General features: G+C 36.6%; 1 protein-coding gene across 1 annotated transcript in view; it reads right to left on the reverse strand.

Moving 5' to 3' along the window:
- Positions 1 to 3393: 3393 nt before the first annotated feature.
- Positions 3394 to 17326, reverse strand: part of LOC116512599 (nardilysin-like) — a 55436-nt gene continuing 41503 nt past the window's right edge. The window contains exons 25-31 of the mRNA XM_032223177.1: positions 15903 to 15950; positions 13229 to 13281; positions 11620 to 11703; positions 7800 to 7890; positions 7004 to 7120; positions 4938 to 5027; positions 3394 to 3588 (exon numbers count right to left, since the gene is read on the reverse strand). Of these exons, the coding sequence (XP_032079068.1) occupies positions 3394 to 3588; positions 4938 to 5027; positions 7004 to 7120; positions 7800 to 7890; positions 11620 to 11703; positions 13229 to 13281; positions 15903 to 15950 (678 nt within the window). The remainder of the gene's footprint in view (positions 3589 to 4937; positions 5028 to 7003; positions 7121 to 7799; positions 7891 to 11619; positions 11704 to 13228; positions 13282 to 15902; positions 15951 to 17326) is intronic.

Genomic DNA, 17326 nt, shown 5'->3' on the forward strand with positions numbered 1-17326 from the left:
ATTATATAGGTGACAAGATATAAGTGAGGTATGGTAAATGTAAGTTCCTCTCTACCATGCATGACAGGGCTGAGAGAGATTTTATCAGAGCCCTTGTCATCATCTTCCTCCATATAAGATAGCTTAGGAATTATATAAGGGAGGAAAGGAATGAATCTTCATTAAATGTTACTTTTCCCAATGTCCTGTTAGAAGAAATGTCCATCTGGGTTTAGTTCCAAGTGGGGAGAAAAACACTGGAAACATGGTGGCTGTTTGGAAAGATGGTTAAATGGTGGACAGGATCACAGGCCTTGGAGCTCGTGGATTAAAAAGAGGATCACTTGCTTCAAGATGTTGAGTGAAGAAAGAAAAAAAGGGGTGAGATGCTGTGAGTGCCTGAGTTTTATACCCTCTCCTGGGCCCCAACTTAGATCTTCTTGTCCCGGTGTAAGCAATGTATTCTGATTGGTTGTCAGACTACCAGGGGGCGTGGGGTGGGTGCTTTAGCTAACTTTGTATGCTGTCCTGAGACTCGAGCTTGTTTGAGCCTTTCTGATGGATGTAATATTTTCAGCTGCCATGTGATGAGATGAGTGGAGGGCTAATCCTGTGTTATGTAGAATAGACTGACTCGGGCCTTAATGCTCCACTGACAAAGGGGTGGGGAAGCTGCAGAGCTGCTTTGTCTTTAAAAACACATTTCTCCTTTCCTCAACCAGGGAAATATAATATTCTGCCTTTTTAATATTTCCTAAAATATTTCATTTTTCTAGGAGAGGGAAGGGTGGGTGCTAACCTCCTACAGTACAAACCTGGAAGAAGGAATTATGGAATAAAAAAGGGTATGGAAACTAGTCAAGTGGATCTTGAAAGCAAAATAATGTTCCCCTTGAAATCATGAGACTTAGCCCAAAATGTAGAAGAGTGGACACATCACACCTTTTGTTCTGGAACCTCTCCAATATCCACACATACCCTCTTAAAAATACCTGCCTTAATTTTATTATTATATTTTTGGCCCGGTCTTAGCATAGTTCTTGCTGGGTAAAGAACTGCATGTGTGCTCCAACTATATCAAATGGATTGCATTCTCAAACAAAGTCTATAAATCATGTTGACCAACTGAATATTTAAAGGAGCTATTTATATATTGGTATATATTGAGTTGAGGTGGCATGGTAGCTTAGCAGTTAAGATACTGTACTTGTTGGCTGGAAAGCTGGAAGCCCAGGTTTGAGGCCTGAGCACCACGCAACACGGTGAGCTGTCCTCACCCCAGCTCCCGTCGTAGTTCAAAAGCATGTAAGTGCGAGTAGATAAATACGTACCACTTCGGTGGGAAGGTAACAGTGCTCCATGATGTCAGCCATATGATTGTGGAAATGTCTTTGGACAGGGCTGGCTCAATGGCCTTGAAATGGATATGAGCACCGCCCCCTACAGTCAACAATGATTAGCAGAGTAAAATATGCAAAGACTCCTCTTTTTTATATATATTGAGTTAGAATCAAAATTCTCTCTCTTCCTTAAGTCTTCAAAAGAGTCAGATGGTCTTGGGAAGTCAACAAGAAGTGAACATAATATTCATCATGTTCTCTATTTCCTCCAGCATCTTTTTCTAAATATGAAAGTTGGATGTTTGGTTATTGTGAATTCTAAACTTCCACCAGCTTCTCTGTTTGTTAAAATCCACTTGTTGCAATAGGTTCCAAATAAGTATTTTTATGGCACTAAACATATATTTCCATATATGCCTAAGGTACACAAGTTAATTTTTGCATGTTAAAGCTGTTTCAACTTGAGATGTGACAGCTTAATGAACTATACTCCAAGTGATTTTTTTTTCTTCTTTTAAGGTATGGAGATATAAACCTGGACTTTCCCCAAAACTATTAACCATGCAAATATAATTTTAGGTATCATACATCTGGAATGGATCAAAGTGACTGAGGTTAAAAGAATGCACACAATCAAACCCAGATGTTAAAATACGGCAGTGCCTCATAGGCTCAACAGATCTCAATGGGTAACAAATGAAAGATAAATGTTTGAATGTAAAAGGTCTAAGTGGCTTTAAATTTAGATGGCTTGGAGGTGATGGGGATGGTGAATAGCTTTATATCAAAGTAGGTGTGAGGTCCAAGAATTTTAAAAACTCCAGTCAAGGTCTTTTTTTAAAAACAGACTTCTTTTTCTAAAGGCAGGATATTAAGTAAACTTTCCATAAGGACAACGACTAGCAATCTCAGCTGAACCTATGTGGTTTAGCAAATTAATTTATTCTGTATTTATCACATTCCATTCCTGTTCTTCGGCTGAGGATTTCAAAGTCTTGTGTGTAAGGTTATCTTCGCAACAACCCTATCAAGTAAATTAGGGTAAGAACTATGATTGATTTAAGGCCACCCTGTGTGCTTCATAGCAGAGGGGGAATTTGAACCCAATGTGCTATCTGCTACATCATCTTAAGTCTCAACAAAATTGCTTTTGTAGTTTGGTAAAAACAATTATGCCACTTTTTAAAACTGCTTTTCACATCATAATAACTTGGACAGGACCAAGAGGTATTTTTGTCAGGAATTTATAGCTAATCCATCCAATCTGTCCCACAGGTTTGGTAAACATAGATATCAGATGGATATAATGCCAAATAAACTTTTCTGAACCTGAGTTGCTTAAATATGTTAGACCTTCACCTTCCAGAATTATCAACCAGAGTTAGAGTTGCAATATACCCACTAGTTCCCAAATAGACCTGCGTCATTGGATGAAAGTTGGTTAAAGTTTTCTTAGATAATAAAGCTAATTAGATCACCATCTTCATCACTGATATGATTATTGACCATTTGCTTTGCTGGGAGTACTTCTACTCCATGGCATTCTATTTTAGAAGTAGAAGTAGAAGCTTAAAGAGGGCTGTAAAAGTGCTATGAAGCGGTATATACCATAAGTCTAAGTGCTATTGCTATTGATATACATATACACATACCCTACGTACATGCATACATGCATACATAACTATATATCAGGGGTGGGTTTCTCGCCCCGTTCCAACCGGTTCGGTTGCAATCAAGCTCAGAGACCACCAAGGACTCCTTATTTCACTACAGCATTTAAGGACATAAGCAACAATAACTTGTACTAACTACTTAGCCCTGAAGGGGGGAAAAATGAAATGCAAGTGCAAATATAAAAAAAGCAGAAAAAATCCCCAGAGGAAAATGGGAAGAAAACAGAGACTGAGGATATGATGAAAAAAAATTACATGGAATTTTTCTGTCCTATGTTTTCCTCAGTTCCTCAAACAAGATTGTCTGCAAAATTACTTGTGGGTAACAGACTATGAAAACATGACACCAGCAAGCTAGAGAATGAAAATTATTTTATGAAGCTATTTTAGTATCATGTGGATTACTTTAATATCTTATGGTAAGGAAGAATGTTGAGAGTTGAGATGAAAGATCTAATGTCCAGTATAGCGGGGATATTCAACAGAGGAGAAGAAGGCAAAAAGGTCAGTTGCGGTTCTCTGCTAAACATAGATTCTTGGACAATGGAAATAGGTTTAACATTCACATCTCCTTCTTGTTTACCATAGCCTATCACCTGAAAGTTCAAAAATCAAATGGTTATTTAAGATCAGCAAACATCCGGAATAAAGAAATGTAAGCAGAGTCTGTTGTCCAGCAATCACAATGATTTTTTTTTATTTTAATATTGACTTCCATAATTTTCTAGCAAAGGATATATATATATATATATATATATATATATATATATATATATATATATATATATATATATATATATATATATATATATAGATAGATAGATAGATAGATAGATAGATAGATAGATAGATAGATAGATATAGATATAGATATAGATATAGATATAGATATAGATATAGATATAGATATAGATATAGATATAGATATAGATATAGAAAGATAGAAAGATAGAAAGATAGATAGATAGATAGATAGATAGATAGATAGATAGATAGATAGATAGATAGATAGAGATAGAGATAGAGATAGATAGATAGATAGATAGATAGATAGATAGATAGATAGATAGATAGATAGATAGATAGATAGATAGATATAGGTATAGGTATAGGTATAGGTATAGGTATAGGTATAGGTATAGGTATAGGTATAGGTATAGGTATAGGTATAGGTATAGGTATAGGTATAGGTATAGGTATAGATAGATATAGATATAGATATAGATATAGATATAGATATAGATATAGATATAGATATAGATATAGATATAGATATAGATATAGATATAGATATAGATATAGATATAGATATAGATAGATAGAGATAGAGAGAGAGAGAGAGAGAGAGAGAGAGAGAGAGAGAGAGAGATAGAGATAGATAGATAGAAAGACAGATACAGATACAGATACAGATACAGATATAGATATAGATATAGATCTGGACGACTTAGAACTACGCCACCTACGGTTGGACTTAAGAGTAGTACAAAAAATTATCCACTACAACTTCCTACCAGTCAATGACTACTTATGTTTCAACCGCAATAATACAAGACCACACAACAGTTACAAACTCAATGTAAACTGCTCCAAACTTGATTGCAGAAAATACGACTTAAGCAACAGAGTGATCAATGCTTGGAATGCACTACCTGACTCTGTTGTTGCATCTTCAAATCCCCATAACTTTAACCTTACACTGTCTACTATTGACCTCACCCCATTCCTAAGAGGTCTGTAAGGGGCGTGCATAAGTACACCATTGTGCCTACCAACCCTGTCCTAGTGTCCCCATTTATTCGTATCCATTTCATTCATACTCATGTTTATTCTTATATCTATTATCTTGTAAACGGTTGACAAATCAAAATAAATAAATAAAATAAAATAAATTTCTCTTTCTGCTTCTCCCTCAGTGCATGTAAGTGTTTTTGGGAATACTTACATGGACGCTCAGCACTCTCCTATGCTTCCTCCTGAAATGTAGGAACCAGTCGATCAACTGGGATCTAGTAAGGCTTTTCAGTGCTACAATCTATAAAGCCACAGAGAACAGAATTCCTTAGAATCATCCAGCAAAGATATGCAAGTTTTACAGTATAACCACTTTGACTCAATGCTGTTATTTTATAAGAACTAAAAGCATGCTTCACACAAAAGTCCAGAAGATGGTCATTTTAAACTGTTTTACAGGAAAAAAAATGAAAGCAGGAAGCCCTCAGCAGTGAGATTTTCACACTGGAATATTTGAAAAAGGAAACACTCTTGGCACCCCAGTCCCATTAGTTTGTTCTAATTAGAACAACTAGCCATGCATATATGCTCTGTACTAAATTTAAGAGGGCAACCTTACAAGACTTTCTTTAGCATAGGTTTCCAATGAAGTTGTTTCCTCCCCCTCCTCCTCCCCCTCCCCCTGCCCTTCCCCCTCCTCCTCCTCCTGCAGGACACCCTGTGCCATTCTGGCCAAATGGCTGCCGAATCTCTTCTTAAAAACCTCCAGTGTTGAGCACCCACAACTTGGCAATTTGTTCCATTGATTAATTGTTCTTACTGTTATAAAATTTCTCCTTAATTCTAAGTTGGCCCTCTCTTTGATAATTTTCCTGTTACATTTTGTCTTATCCTCAGGCACTTTGGAGAATAGGCTGACCCCGTTTTTCTTTGTAAAAGCCTCTCAAATATTGGAATATTGGTATCATGTCACCCCTAGTCCTTCTCTTCATTAGACTTGACCAACCTCTCTCCCTCCCGCTCTCCCTCCCCCTCTCTCTCTTTCTTCCCTCCCTCCCTCACACCCTCTTTCTCTCTCTCTTTCCTCCCCTCCCTCCCTCCCTCCCTCCCTTCTTTCTTTCTTTTCTTTCTTTCTTTTCTTTCTTTCTTTCTTTCTTTCTTTCTTTCTTTCTTTCTTTCTTTCTTTCTTTCTTAAAAAGAAGCTCACAGTCTCCCTTGGACTGAAAAATGGTCCAAGGCTCATAAAGCTTTGCTTGCTGTTAAGGAGGAAAGATGTCCAAAACAGTATCATGTCTGTCTAGTGAAGTTAAAAAGCTTGGACCAGTCAGATCCCGAGCGGCAAATGCCTAAGAATGTCATGTTTTTTTATCTGTAATTTCATAGCAGAGGGAAGGATGGAAGCTCAAGTTACTTAATAACTTTTTATCAGAACCCAAATCTGCTATTGTTCTATTTTGTCACATTTTGAATACTACAATAAATCTCTTCTTTATTGCATGTTATGCCTCACCTTGGAGTTGAAGTCCTAAGCATGACCATTAAGGGGACACTTCCAAGTGAAAACCTATAATTTGAATAATCAAAATATACTACAGACACAATTTCCTGGTACAGGAATTGTCTTTTGAAATCCCTGCTCTGCAACAATTATATCTTTGCAATACCCTGGAGACTGAGAATTGGCTCTCACAAATGCATAGTTTTGACATATAACAAAAAGAGGAAAAAAGAAACATGTGAGGATTAGAAGCATAATGGATCAGAAGACACTCTTCTGAGTTAAGAGTAAAAAGGCAGACTCGATGTTTATTTTCACTAATCCCTGACTAAAAAAAAAGATACAGCAGTGAAGGCTGCGTTTAAGACTTTTTCCCCCCATTAACCGCTTTTTGAGATTTTGAAGGCTTCAGTTGCTGCTGTCTCACACATGACCTACAACGAGATAATATTCATGTGGAAAACAAGCTGTTCGTTGACACTTATGATGAGTTGTGTATTTATTTTTCTCTCAGAACATGATTTTAAGAAGCCTAGATCTCCTATCTTTCCATTTTACCATGCTTTCACCATTTGTCGGGAACCACTTAAATTCCAACTCTGTCCCTTCAGGCCAGCAAAACAAAATGTCTCAGTTTTCCATTTCTGCTCATTTATGAACCAGATTGCCTTTATGGTTTAATTATAAAAAGTGTGTGTGAAAGTACGCATGCATATTTGCCTACTTAAAGCTTTACAAATTTCGAAAGAATGAAACTAGTAATGCTTTCCATTTATTACCTCTCGGGCAAGCCTGTCAAAGACATATTGTTGAGTAATCACTTCATTCCAGTTTCTGTCGACTTCTTCTCCAAGATGGGAGTCATCTGTGCGCTTAAGCTTGATTAGAGCAGAGACCTGTGAAATATATGATTCCTTACAGCAGTGGTTCCCAAACTTGGCAACTTTAAGACTTGTGGACTTCAACTCCCAGAATTCTCCAGCCAGCAGAGCAGAGCTGGCTGGAGAATTCTGGGAGTTGAAGTCCACAAGTCTTAAAGTTGCCAAGTTTGGGAACCACTGCCTTACAGTTTACAAAAGCAAATATTTATTTAGCCAATTGCTAGATTGCCCAGCTTCAAAAATGACTCTGAGCAACCTAGAGAAACTAAAACCAAAATATGTATATTCTTCTCTCTCAATTGCCACTCAGGGCAGGGGCAAGACAGCTAAGCAGACAGGAGTGGATGCCCCATTGTCATTAGTCCTCTCTAGGACATTGTGTCAATATCAGAATAAGAAACTCAACCAATACCTATTGAACAAGATCTGCTTGGAATTAAATTTAAGTCATTAATTGGTGCAGATTAGAGCGCTCTTATGACAACCCAGGGTGACTCCTACAAATTCCTTGAAAATAACATGCCATTTAAATTGGGGGCAGGTATCTTAATGTCCTCCAGATGTTTTGGATTAGGGTTTCTACAATCCCTTGCTATTAAGTAAACCTAAGACTAATGAGATTTGAACTACAAGTATCTGACGATCATAAGGTTACCTTTCTATACTCTAAATCATACATTTATATAATCTGTACCTGAGCAAGAAATTCTTCTTCAGACAAATTCCGGAGTCTTTCCTCAAAGTGGGCGAAGAATTCTTCTATTTTTTTGTCAACATATTCAGAGCTAAAAACATTTAAAAGAGATAATATGATCTTCAATGTTTTTAATGCTACTTATACAGTATTTAATCTTGCCTAGGTTCAGTTATGGATTTTAGTGCAGTGGATCAAAGTTCTGTTGACTGCTAGCAAGTATTTTATTTATTTATTTATTCATTTATTTTTGTCAAGCGTGGATTAGATAACAGATATAAGTGTAGACATGATTATGAATACATGAAATGAATACGAATACAAGGGAATACTAGGACAGAGATGGTTGGCGCGCTGGTGCGCTTATGCACGCCCCTTAAAGACCCCTTAGGAATGGAGTGAGGTTGACAGCAGACAGTCTAAGGCTAAAGTTTTGGGGGTTTGGGATAGAAACCACAGAGCCAGGTAGTAAATTCCAGGCATTGACAACTCTGTTCCTGAAGTTGTATTTTTGGCAATCAAGTTTGGAGCAGTTTACTATAAGTTTGTATCTATTGTGAGCTCGTGTGTTGTTGTGGTTGAAGCTGAAGTATTCATTGACAGGTAGGACATTGTAGCAGATAATTATATGTACTACACTTAGGTCAGATTGAAGACAGTGAAGTTCTAAACTGTCTAAGCCCAAAAATTTCAAGTCTGGTGGCATAAAGTATTTTGTTGCGAGCACTCTTCTCATGAAATATCTCTGGACTTGTTCAATTGTATTTGTGTCTCATGTGCAGTGCAGGTTCCAGACAGATGAGCTATATTCAAGAATTGATCTAGCAAGTTTTGTATGCCCTAGTTTGCAGTTCAATATTACCAGAGAAGAAGTTATGCAAGATTAGGTTAACAACTCTTAATGCCTTTTTGGCAATGCTGTTACAGTGAGCTCTGGCACTTAGATCATTTGAGATGAGTACTCCAAGGTCCTTGACAGAGTGGGGTTCATCTACGAGGTCATATCCACCCAGCTAGTATTTTGTGTTCTGATTTTTCCTGCCAATGTATAAGACAGAGCATTTGTTGGTTGAGATTTGAAGTTGCCAATTGTTTCCCCATTCTGACACATAGTCAAGGTCTTTTTGTAGGGTAGCAGCATTGTTGGTGGTGTTCAATAGTTTTACATTATCAGTAAAGAGAACACAGTTGCTTATAATATGATCGCAAAGGTCATTTATGCAAAGTATAAATAAAGTATAAAGTAAAGTCATTTATGTAAAGTATAAAGTATAAAGTCAGGAGATGCTAAAAGCTAGATCCCCCACCCCCAGCATTAACCAATAAACATACACAGTAGTGATCCTGGAAAAAAATTGGAATCCAAGCAATAGATTGATTTGTATTTAGGTGGTCCAATTGTATTAAAGGAGGTAAGCCATGATGGGCATCAGATACTCATCAGAGTCAAATTAAAATTACAGTAGGTTTCAGCAATTTTTCCCAGTGAAATAATTCCATCCATCTGTTGAGAGGGCAGGGAATGTGACCATCTCTACTAAACTGGTTACCCATCTCCCCCCCCCCCCGAATCTAAATAGAGGTAGAATATTATGAAATTTGAAACAAAATGTATCAATGGTTGGAAAGGAGGAAAATGAGTCCGAACAGAATATACTGAGGATTTGCAAAATTGGAACTGGATAAAACATAAACAAATATACAAAGGTGGACAAGGGATATATTTATAAGATCAAAGTAGCTATGTATGATAAGTAGAAACTGTATTTGTTGTTATATTAAAACATATATGGAAATGGCAAAGCCAGAAAGGTCCAATGTTTTAATATATATATATATATATATATATATATATATATATATATATATATATATATATATATATATATATATATATATATATATATATATATATATATATATATATATATATATATAGATAGTGTCACAACCCCTGGTAAGCCCCAATTATGGGAGGAAGCTAACTGCTTCCATCATCTGTCAATCGGCTCGTCACAAGAGTCCATCACGATGCCTAAGATGCAATACAGCACAGGTTCGAATCCCAGTAAGGATATGGCTAGCCGATGAGAGCTAAATAGCTTGAAATAGATCTATACTAGTCTCCCTTTATTTATTTATCAGCACAAATAAAACAAACACACACACACACACACACACACACAGACACACACACACACACACACACACACACACACACATATATATATATATATATATATATATATATATATATATATATATATATATGTATATATGTTGCATTTGTGCTGATAAATAAATAAAGGGAGACTAGTATAGATCTATTTCAAGCTATTTAGCTATCATCATACCCTTACTGGGAATCGAACGAATACACACACACACACACACACACAAAAACAGACACACACATACATATATATACACATGCATACATACATACATACTCCTTGACTTAGACCACAACTGAGCCCAAAATTTATGCAAAGTGAGACATTTGTTAAGTGCATTTTCTCCTATCTTAATGACCTTCCTTGCCATACTTGTTAAGTGAATCACTGCAGTTGTTAAGTTAGTATCACAGTTGTGAAGTAACTCTGGCTTCCCCATTGACTTTGTTTGTCAGATCACATGATTCCTGGGCACTGCAACCATCATAACTATAAACCTGTTGCCAAGCGGCTGAATTTTGATTACATGACCCCGGGGATGCTGTAACAGTCTTAAATGTGAAAAATTTTCATAAATAACTTTTGTCAATGCCATAGTAATTTTGAACAGTCACTATAAATGAATTATTCTGAGACTACTTGTATTCTTGTTTTCCCTTTTGTGTTGCTACATTATGTATCAAGACTAAAAATAGGGGAAAAAATAGTTTACTTTTAGAAAATAATATCCAGCCAAGAGACCAATAATTATTTGCCTGTCTCTTCTTGACAAGTTTTAAGTCCTTGGCAACTCTTATGTTCTTAATATAATCCAATTAGCATATTGAAAAGCTGCGTGTCTAAGGCTGCAGTTTAGCACATTTCTAAACAAGACTCATATATTTGTCTTTCTTTTTCTGGCGAATGTTCAACTCTCTTTCATGAAGCATTTATTTTTAAAAACCTTGGGTTGTCCTTAAATGGACACCTCTCTGTGTGTTTTTGTGTGTGTATGCACATTACACAATTATGCATATATAAAGATCCTTCTTTATTTAAAAAAGAGAGTGGTAAAAGTAGTGAATTTTATCTGAAAGATTTGCCATCTCCCTAATTCAAATTCAAGTTCTATGCAATATGCTTGGTCTTTGTGTAGATAAGATAGAAATATGCTACCCTCAGATCTTCTAAATTGATGATGTAAAAAAAATTAAGGCTGACATGTGGATTCAAAAGTAATTTATGAAGCATAGGACTGTATAAGATTATGTTAAACTAAAGTCAATTTTCATTTTTAGAAAAAATCCTAATCCAGCTAAAATTCAGTGAAGGTATGTTGTGGAGTTTAATTTAGTAGCTGCTATGAATCGGTAACTTTCGTTTTAATGTACCTGAATCTGAGCCATAAATTTGATACACATTCCTGTCTCTTATAGGTCAGACAATTAAGTAGGTAGGCTTGTTTTGGAAATATATCTCAGCAAATACATTAAACCTCTCAGTTTTAAAAGAAAGTAGCAGAAACATTTGTAATGGAGAATTAGCAGTTTTAAACATCTCAGAGTTTTTCAAGAATGATTAGCTATTAAGACTTCCAGAACTCATAGTGTTGTAGGATGGAAACAATAATATGACATTTACTTGGTATGAGAAAAAGAGAGACTTACTTATATTTGGTTGCCTGTGTTGTTACGGTAACAGAAAAACCCAGGATCCCAGAAGTATTTCTTGTAGCAGGGTAGACATGGTAACTAAATCAAATGAAAAGAACAATATTCAGAATCAAAAGTCATTTTATGCAGACTATTAATTAGGGTGTATTAATATACATTCATTTTCCTATTAAACTCATTCTTCCATATGCTTATTGAAACTTCATGGAAGCCAACAGTCAGTGATTTACTAGAGTTACAGCTTTGAACCAGAGATTTAAACAAAGGCTTTCTATCTCCTAGACTTCAAGGGAGAGGAAAAAGACAGGGATGGTCCACTCCATCAGTAGGGTTAAGTCCAGCTGTCCCTGATTCTTTTTCCAATGTTAGATCATTCCCATTGAGGCTGCAACATCAAACATCTAAAAGGTACCAGATTAGAAGACACTTTGTTAGGTATTTCGTCTTCTGGGCTAATATCCATGATGGTAAACTTATTCATTTAAAGACCTAATTCATAGAAGGGATGGTGGAATGCCCAAAGCCAAAATTATGGCATTTTTTAAAATCTGCCTTTTCAAAAGCGGGAGTAGGGAAATACTCTATAGCAGTGTTTTCAATCTTGGTAGCTTTAGGATGTGTGGACTTCAGCTTCCAGAATTTCACAGCCAACAAGGCTTCAAACTGACAAGATTGAAGGAACAATGATCTTATAGACTTGTTTGATGTTTAAAAGCAGTTATTTCAGATGAACAGGTACTTTTAAGTTAAACATGGATAGATTACAGTTTAGGAAGGGAATAATTAGGTTTTTCACATTGTTTCCTAATTAATAACGATTATTTTGGGGTTTTCCCACTATTCTTATAAAAAAAGTTTTCCTTCCTTCCTTCCTTCCTTCCCTTCCTCTCTCCCAGAAAGAATACCAGAGACAAAAGTCTGTTGGTTGCAAGTATCTATTGAAATGTCTACATTGGCTTGAGGTTTGTCCATCTATAAAGGAACATGGTGGCTCAGTGGCTAAGACACTGAACTTGTCAATCAGAAAGGTCGGCAGTTCGGCAGTTCGAATCCCCAGAGCCGAATAATGGAGTGAGCTCCCGTTACTTGTCCCAGCTTCTGCCAATCTAGCAGTTCGAAAGCAGGTAAAAATGCAAGAAGAAAAATAAGAACCACTTTTGGTGGGAAGGTAACAGCATTCCATGCATCTTGGTCATGTTGGCCACATGACCATGGAGACGTTTTCCGACAGCGCTGGCTCTTTGATTTTGAAACAGAGATGAGCACCGCCCCCTAGAGTTGGGAACGACTAGCACATACTGTATGTGTGAGGGGAACCTTTACCTTTTGTCCATGTTTTAAAACATTTTTAAAATTTCTGTCAATTATATACTAATGCTAGATCTTGATAATTTTTTTTGCCTCCAAAGGTATTATCTGGAGAGTGGAAAAACTTGCAAATCTTTACAGAAATACATCACATTTAATATAAAAGGCTGTTCTGTTTGTTTATATTTAAATACAAAGATACAGGAGCAAGAGAGAGGAACCAATCCTATAGACATAAAAACTATAAAAACTATAGTCTTTGATACTTCCACAGGACTAGAAGTGGAGAACTCACCCCAGTGTATTCTTGGTCCTCAGGAAATCAAAGCATGGCTCCTCCATGTGCATCTGAAATTCCAGAGATTTAGAAGTTAAATAATGTAGTTTGCTTAACTCATACATTTATAAAATTATACATGCCGCTGTATGATTCTATTTTTTGTCCTTATAAAGAGGATAAGATGTTAAAAGCTTTACAATTGTGACTTTCTTCTGAAATGTATCTAGAATTAAATGAAGAATCTGATAGCACTTTTGCTAAGTAACACATTTTTATTAAAAGGGATAAGCTTCTGCTTCATTTGATGAAGTGAATTTCAGCTCACGGTATGTTGTTCAAAATTTGCTAGTAGAAACAAATGCTATCAAACTCCTGAACTCCTATTTCTCCATAGATTGACAGATTTGCTTCTCTAATGTTTTGAATTAGAGCTATAAGGATGAGGATAAGTACACTTTTTAATAACAAAGAAGTGGTGAGAAAGCTTACAAAGCAGTTGAAAAAAATACAATAGTTCTTCAGCCTATGAATTAAAAATTAAGCACACCAGGGGGAGTATGAGGAGCCATGTTGCGATGTTACAACGTGCGGTCTTGATACTCTGAGACCACCATTGACACTTTTTTGCTGGGGAGTCCATTGAGACCTAAACCGTCCCGTAGAGATGGTGATCAGGAAGACAAAGCCTTGCTGGTCTCAGGGATATCGCAAAATCCCTGATAGACCCAAGGGAAGTGCTTCAAGCCCGCGGTGAACAGGCAGCCCCAAGGCTGATGAAGTTGGGACGTTCCGGAAGGAAGGAAGTGAAAAGAGAAAGTGAGTCCATCTGGTGAGGTATTTTTTCCATTTTGCAAAAGACTGCCCAAAGAAATTTTTCTTTAAAACCAAATTTGATCCTTAAGCAAAAGAATTGAGTGGCAAAATTAACCCTAATTGGATTGCTTTGGAAAGCTTTTTTTTCTTTGTAACTATTCTTTGTGGATTGAAGTGCTCGCAAGGTTTCTCATTTCTCCTCTTAAAGTGAACGGATTGATCTTTTTTCTTCTGCTTCTTGTTGCTTTATTTTTTGACTTCTGGATTAAAACCTTCCTTTTTATTTTAACAATTCTTCCTACTATTTGTTATTAAATCACACTAAAAGCAATCTAAAGAACTTTGTTTCCTACAGAAGGTTAAAATTAACTGCCAGTCGGAGTTTTTTTGAAACAACGTATCTCTTTCTTTCTTTGACTTCACTAACTTTGCAGCTGAAGGGTTTGCAACTTGTTTACAGAAACTGATAAAAAACCAAGGGCAGGAAGGAAGGAAGGAAGGAAGGAAGGAAGAAAGAAAGAAAGAAAGAAAGAAAGGGAGGGAACAGAACCCTTCCCCTTTGAAGAGCATAAAAGAACTTGTGTTTAAGTCAACTTAAAATAAAAGCTAAGAGAGGCCTGGAAGACTAGACTGGCAGTCATTATTAGTTGTTTTTTTTCTTTTTTTCTCTCTCTTCTGTTTTGGAAACACGGGTCAATACTTAGATGAGGAAACCTTAAAATTCCAAAATATCTTGGCTGGAATTCAAAATCTATTGGAAGGATATGGGAGAATTGAGAAGAAGCTAGAAAGACTAGTCTTCGTCACAGCAAAAGATGATGGGGTTGGAGCCCCCCAAAATAAAGGGGAGAATGAAGATATAGAAGATAAAGATAAGACAATAGATGAATTTATTAATGGGGCCCTAATGAGAGGAGATGGGGCATAAATAGTAAATGATTTTTAGCCAATTATAATAACAACAAAGAAATGTTAATGTTCATTGTTTAACAATATATACATGCTATAGTATTGGCCAAAGTAACTTAGATATAACTTTTAGTCAGTGAGTTGGAAAAAAAGGGGGGGAAAGACTTAGAAATCTTATTTATTGGCATTTACTTAAAAGATGCTATAAAGGTGTAATGTTATTGGACGATTTTTTGAAATAACTAATGAATGCCATTATGTGGTTGTGTCTTTAAGTATGAATGATTTGAGGTAAAAGCATGTTCAAATAACTGTAGTCAAATAAGAATTGTGGTACATTGATAGTAAGATATACGAAGATTTTTGACTTAAAGTGTATAATCTAATACGAACTATAAGTAATGACTGTGAAAGAAATGCACGAAAGTTATCTGTAACCAATCGACACGTTTTCTGCAAGATGTAATGAAGGATGATTTTTTTTTGTTCAATTAAAATAAAAAATTCAAAAAAAATTAAGCACACCAGGACAGAGAGTGAAGAGCAGGGATGAAATTCAGCAGGTTCTGGAGAATCAGTAACAGAAATTTTGAGTAGTTCAGAGAACTGGCAAATACCACCTCTGGCTGGCGGCAGAGTGGGGAGGGAATGGAGATTTTACAATTTCCTTTCCCCAGAAGTGGAGAGGGAATGGGGATTTTGCAGTATCCTTCCCCTGGAGTGAGGAGGGAATGGAAATTTTACAATATCCTTCCACTAGGAGTGGGGTGGAAATGGAGATTTTGAATATCCTTTCCCCAGGAGTGGGAAGGGAATGGGGATTTTGCAGTATCCTTCCCCTGACACACCCACCAAGCCACGCCCACAGACCAGTAGTAAAAAAAAAATGAATTTCAGCACTGGTGAAGAGGAAGCAGAAAGAACAAACTTGGGCATTAGTTTTTAAAGTTACAGCACTAGAACTCACCACAAGCAGTTCTGTGAGTGTATAGTCTTTTAATTTCTTAGCTCCGGTCTAAAAAAATAGATAATAGTAGATTAATTATTTGTCTAGGTATATGGTATACCTTTCAAAATGAAAGTGTACCATAAGAATGCTTTTAATTTGTTCTTGCTCTACATTTTGCTAAAGAACTCAGGTCTCTGGATCATCAAAGCCTACAATCAACTTGGGTAAACTATTACTATTTTTTCCCTGCAGTGCTCAAATTGCCCATTTGAAGGAAGGGTTTGGGAGAAAAACACTGGCAGTGTTTGACAAGAGTGATGTCAAGAGATATCCAACAGGCAGGTTGAGAAAGTCACATTGATGGTCATAAATGTTGGACCAAAGACACATTTTTTTTGCAGATAATAAATGTAAAAAAAAAGATATGAAGTCTTGATTACTTCTGATTATCTATCAACCTTATTTTTCACTCCATAAGATGCACTCCCTCCTAAAAAAAAGTAAGTAGAAATGTCTGTGCGTTGGTGCCGTTCCTTTGGTGAATAGCAGCCGGGGTGCGGTAGTGAGGTCCTTTAACAGTGCTGAACCCCATCTTTTCTGTCTTTGTCATTGCCTGCCTCTTCTGTCTCTTTTCCACAGTGCAGGAGTCAATAGGCAGAGCTGGCACATGAGAGGACACCTATCTGTGGTCCTCTCAGGCTCCGCCTGATATTTTTGTTCTTATTTTCCTTCTCTAAATCTAGGTGCATCTTATGGTCAGGTGCATCATAATAGTGCAAAAAATATGCCAATCTATTACTACTGATTTCTATCACCATCATGGTTTTGGGGCAGTGGTGGGTTTCAAAATTTTTTAGAAACTCTTCTGTAGGTGCGGCCTGCTTTGTGGGAGTGGCTTGCCAGCCTTGTGACTGAGTGGGCATGGCCAACTTGTAGAATGTGATGAAACTCACTTAACAACGCTCTTGCTTAGCAACCAAAATGTTGGCTCAGAAACTCTGGCATTTGAAGCACACAAGTCTTAAAGCTGTCAAGTTACAAGACACTTGCACCCCTAACCCTTTAGAAAAAAAAACCCAGGGGTGTTCAAACTTGACAGCTTTAAGACTTGTGGACTTCAACTCCCAGAATTCCTCTTCTCGTTCTTCATCTTGATGTGCGGACGGGCGGGGGAAGGGAGCTGGAACCAGTTCTAAACGGCACTGTAGATTTGTGGAACCTCTTCTATAGAAGAGGTTAGAACTGGCAGGAACCCACCCGTGTTTTGGGGGCTCTTTTTTCTGATAACCCCTTCTTGCTCTATTTGATAATCACTCATTCAAAAAGCTTATTTTCTACCCTTTCCTTAATAATGCCATTTTATGCTTGAAAAGAAATAGAAAAAAGACACTTCCAATTTCCTTTGCAACAAACATAAGCACAATTACAAAATGATCTCTTAT

Source organism: Thamnophis elegans, chromosome 8, assembly GCF_009769535.1.
Source record: "Thamnophis elegans isolate rThaEle1 chromosome 8, rThaEle1.pri, whole genome shotgun sequence".
In the NCBI taxonomy this organism is placed as follows: domain Eukaryota; kingdom Metazoa; phylum Chordata; class Lepidosauria; order Squamata; family Colubridae; genus Thamnophis; species Thamnophis elegans.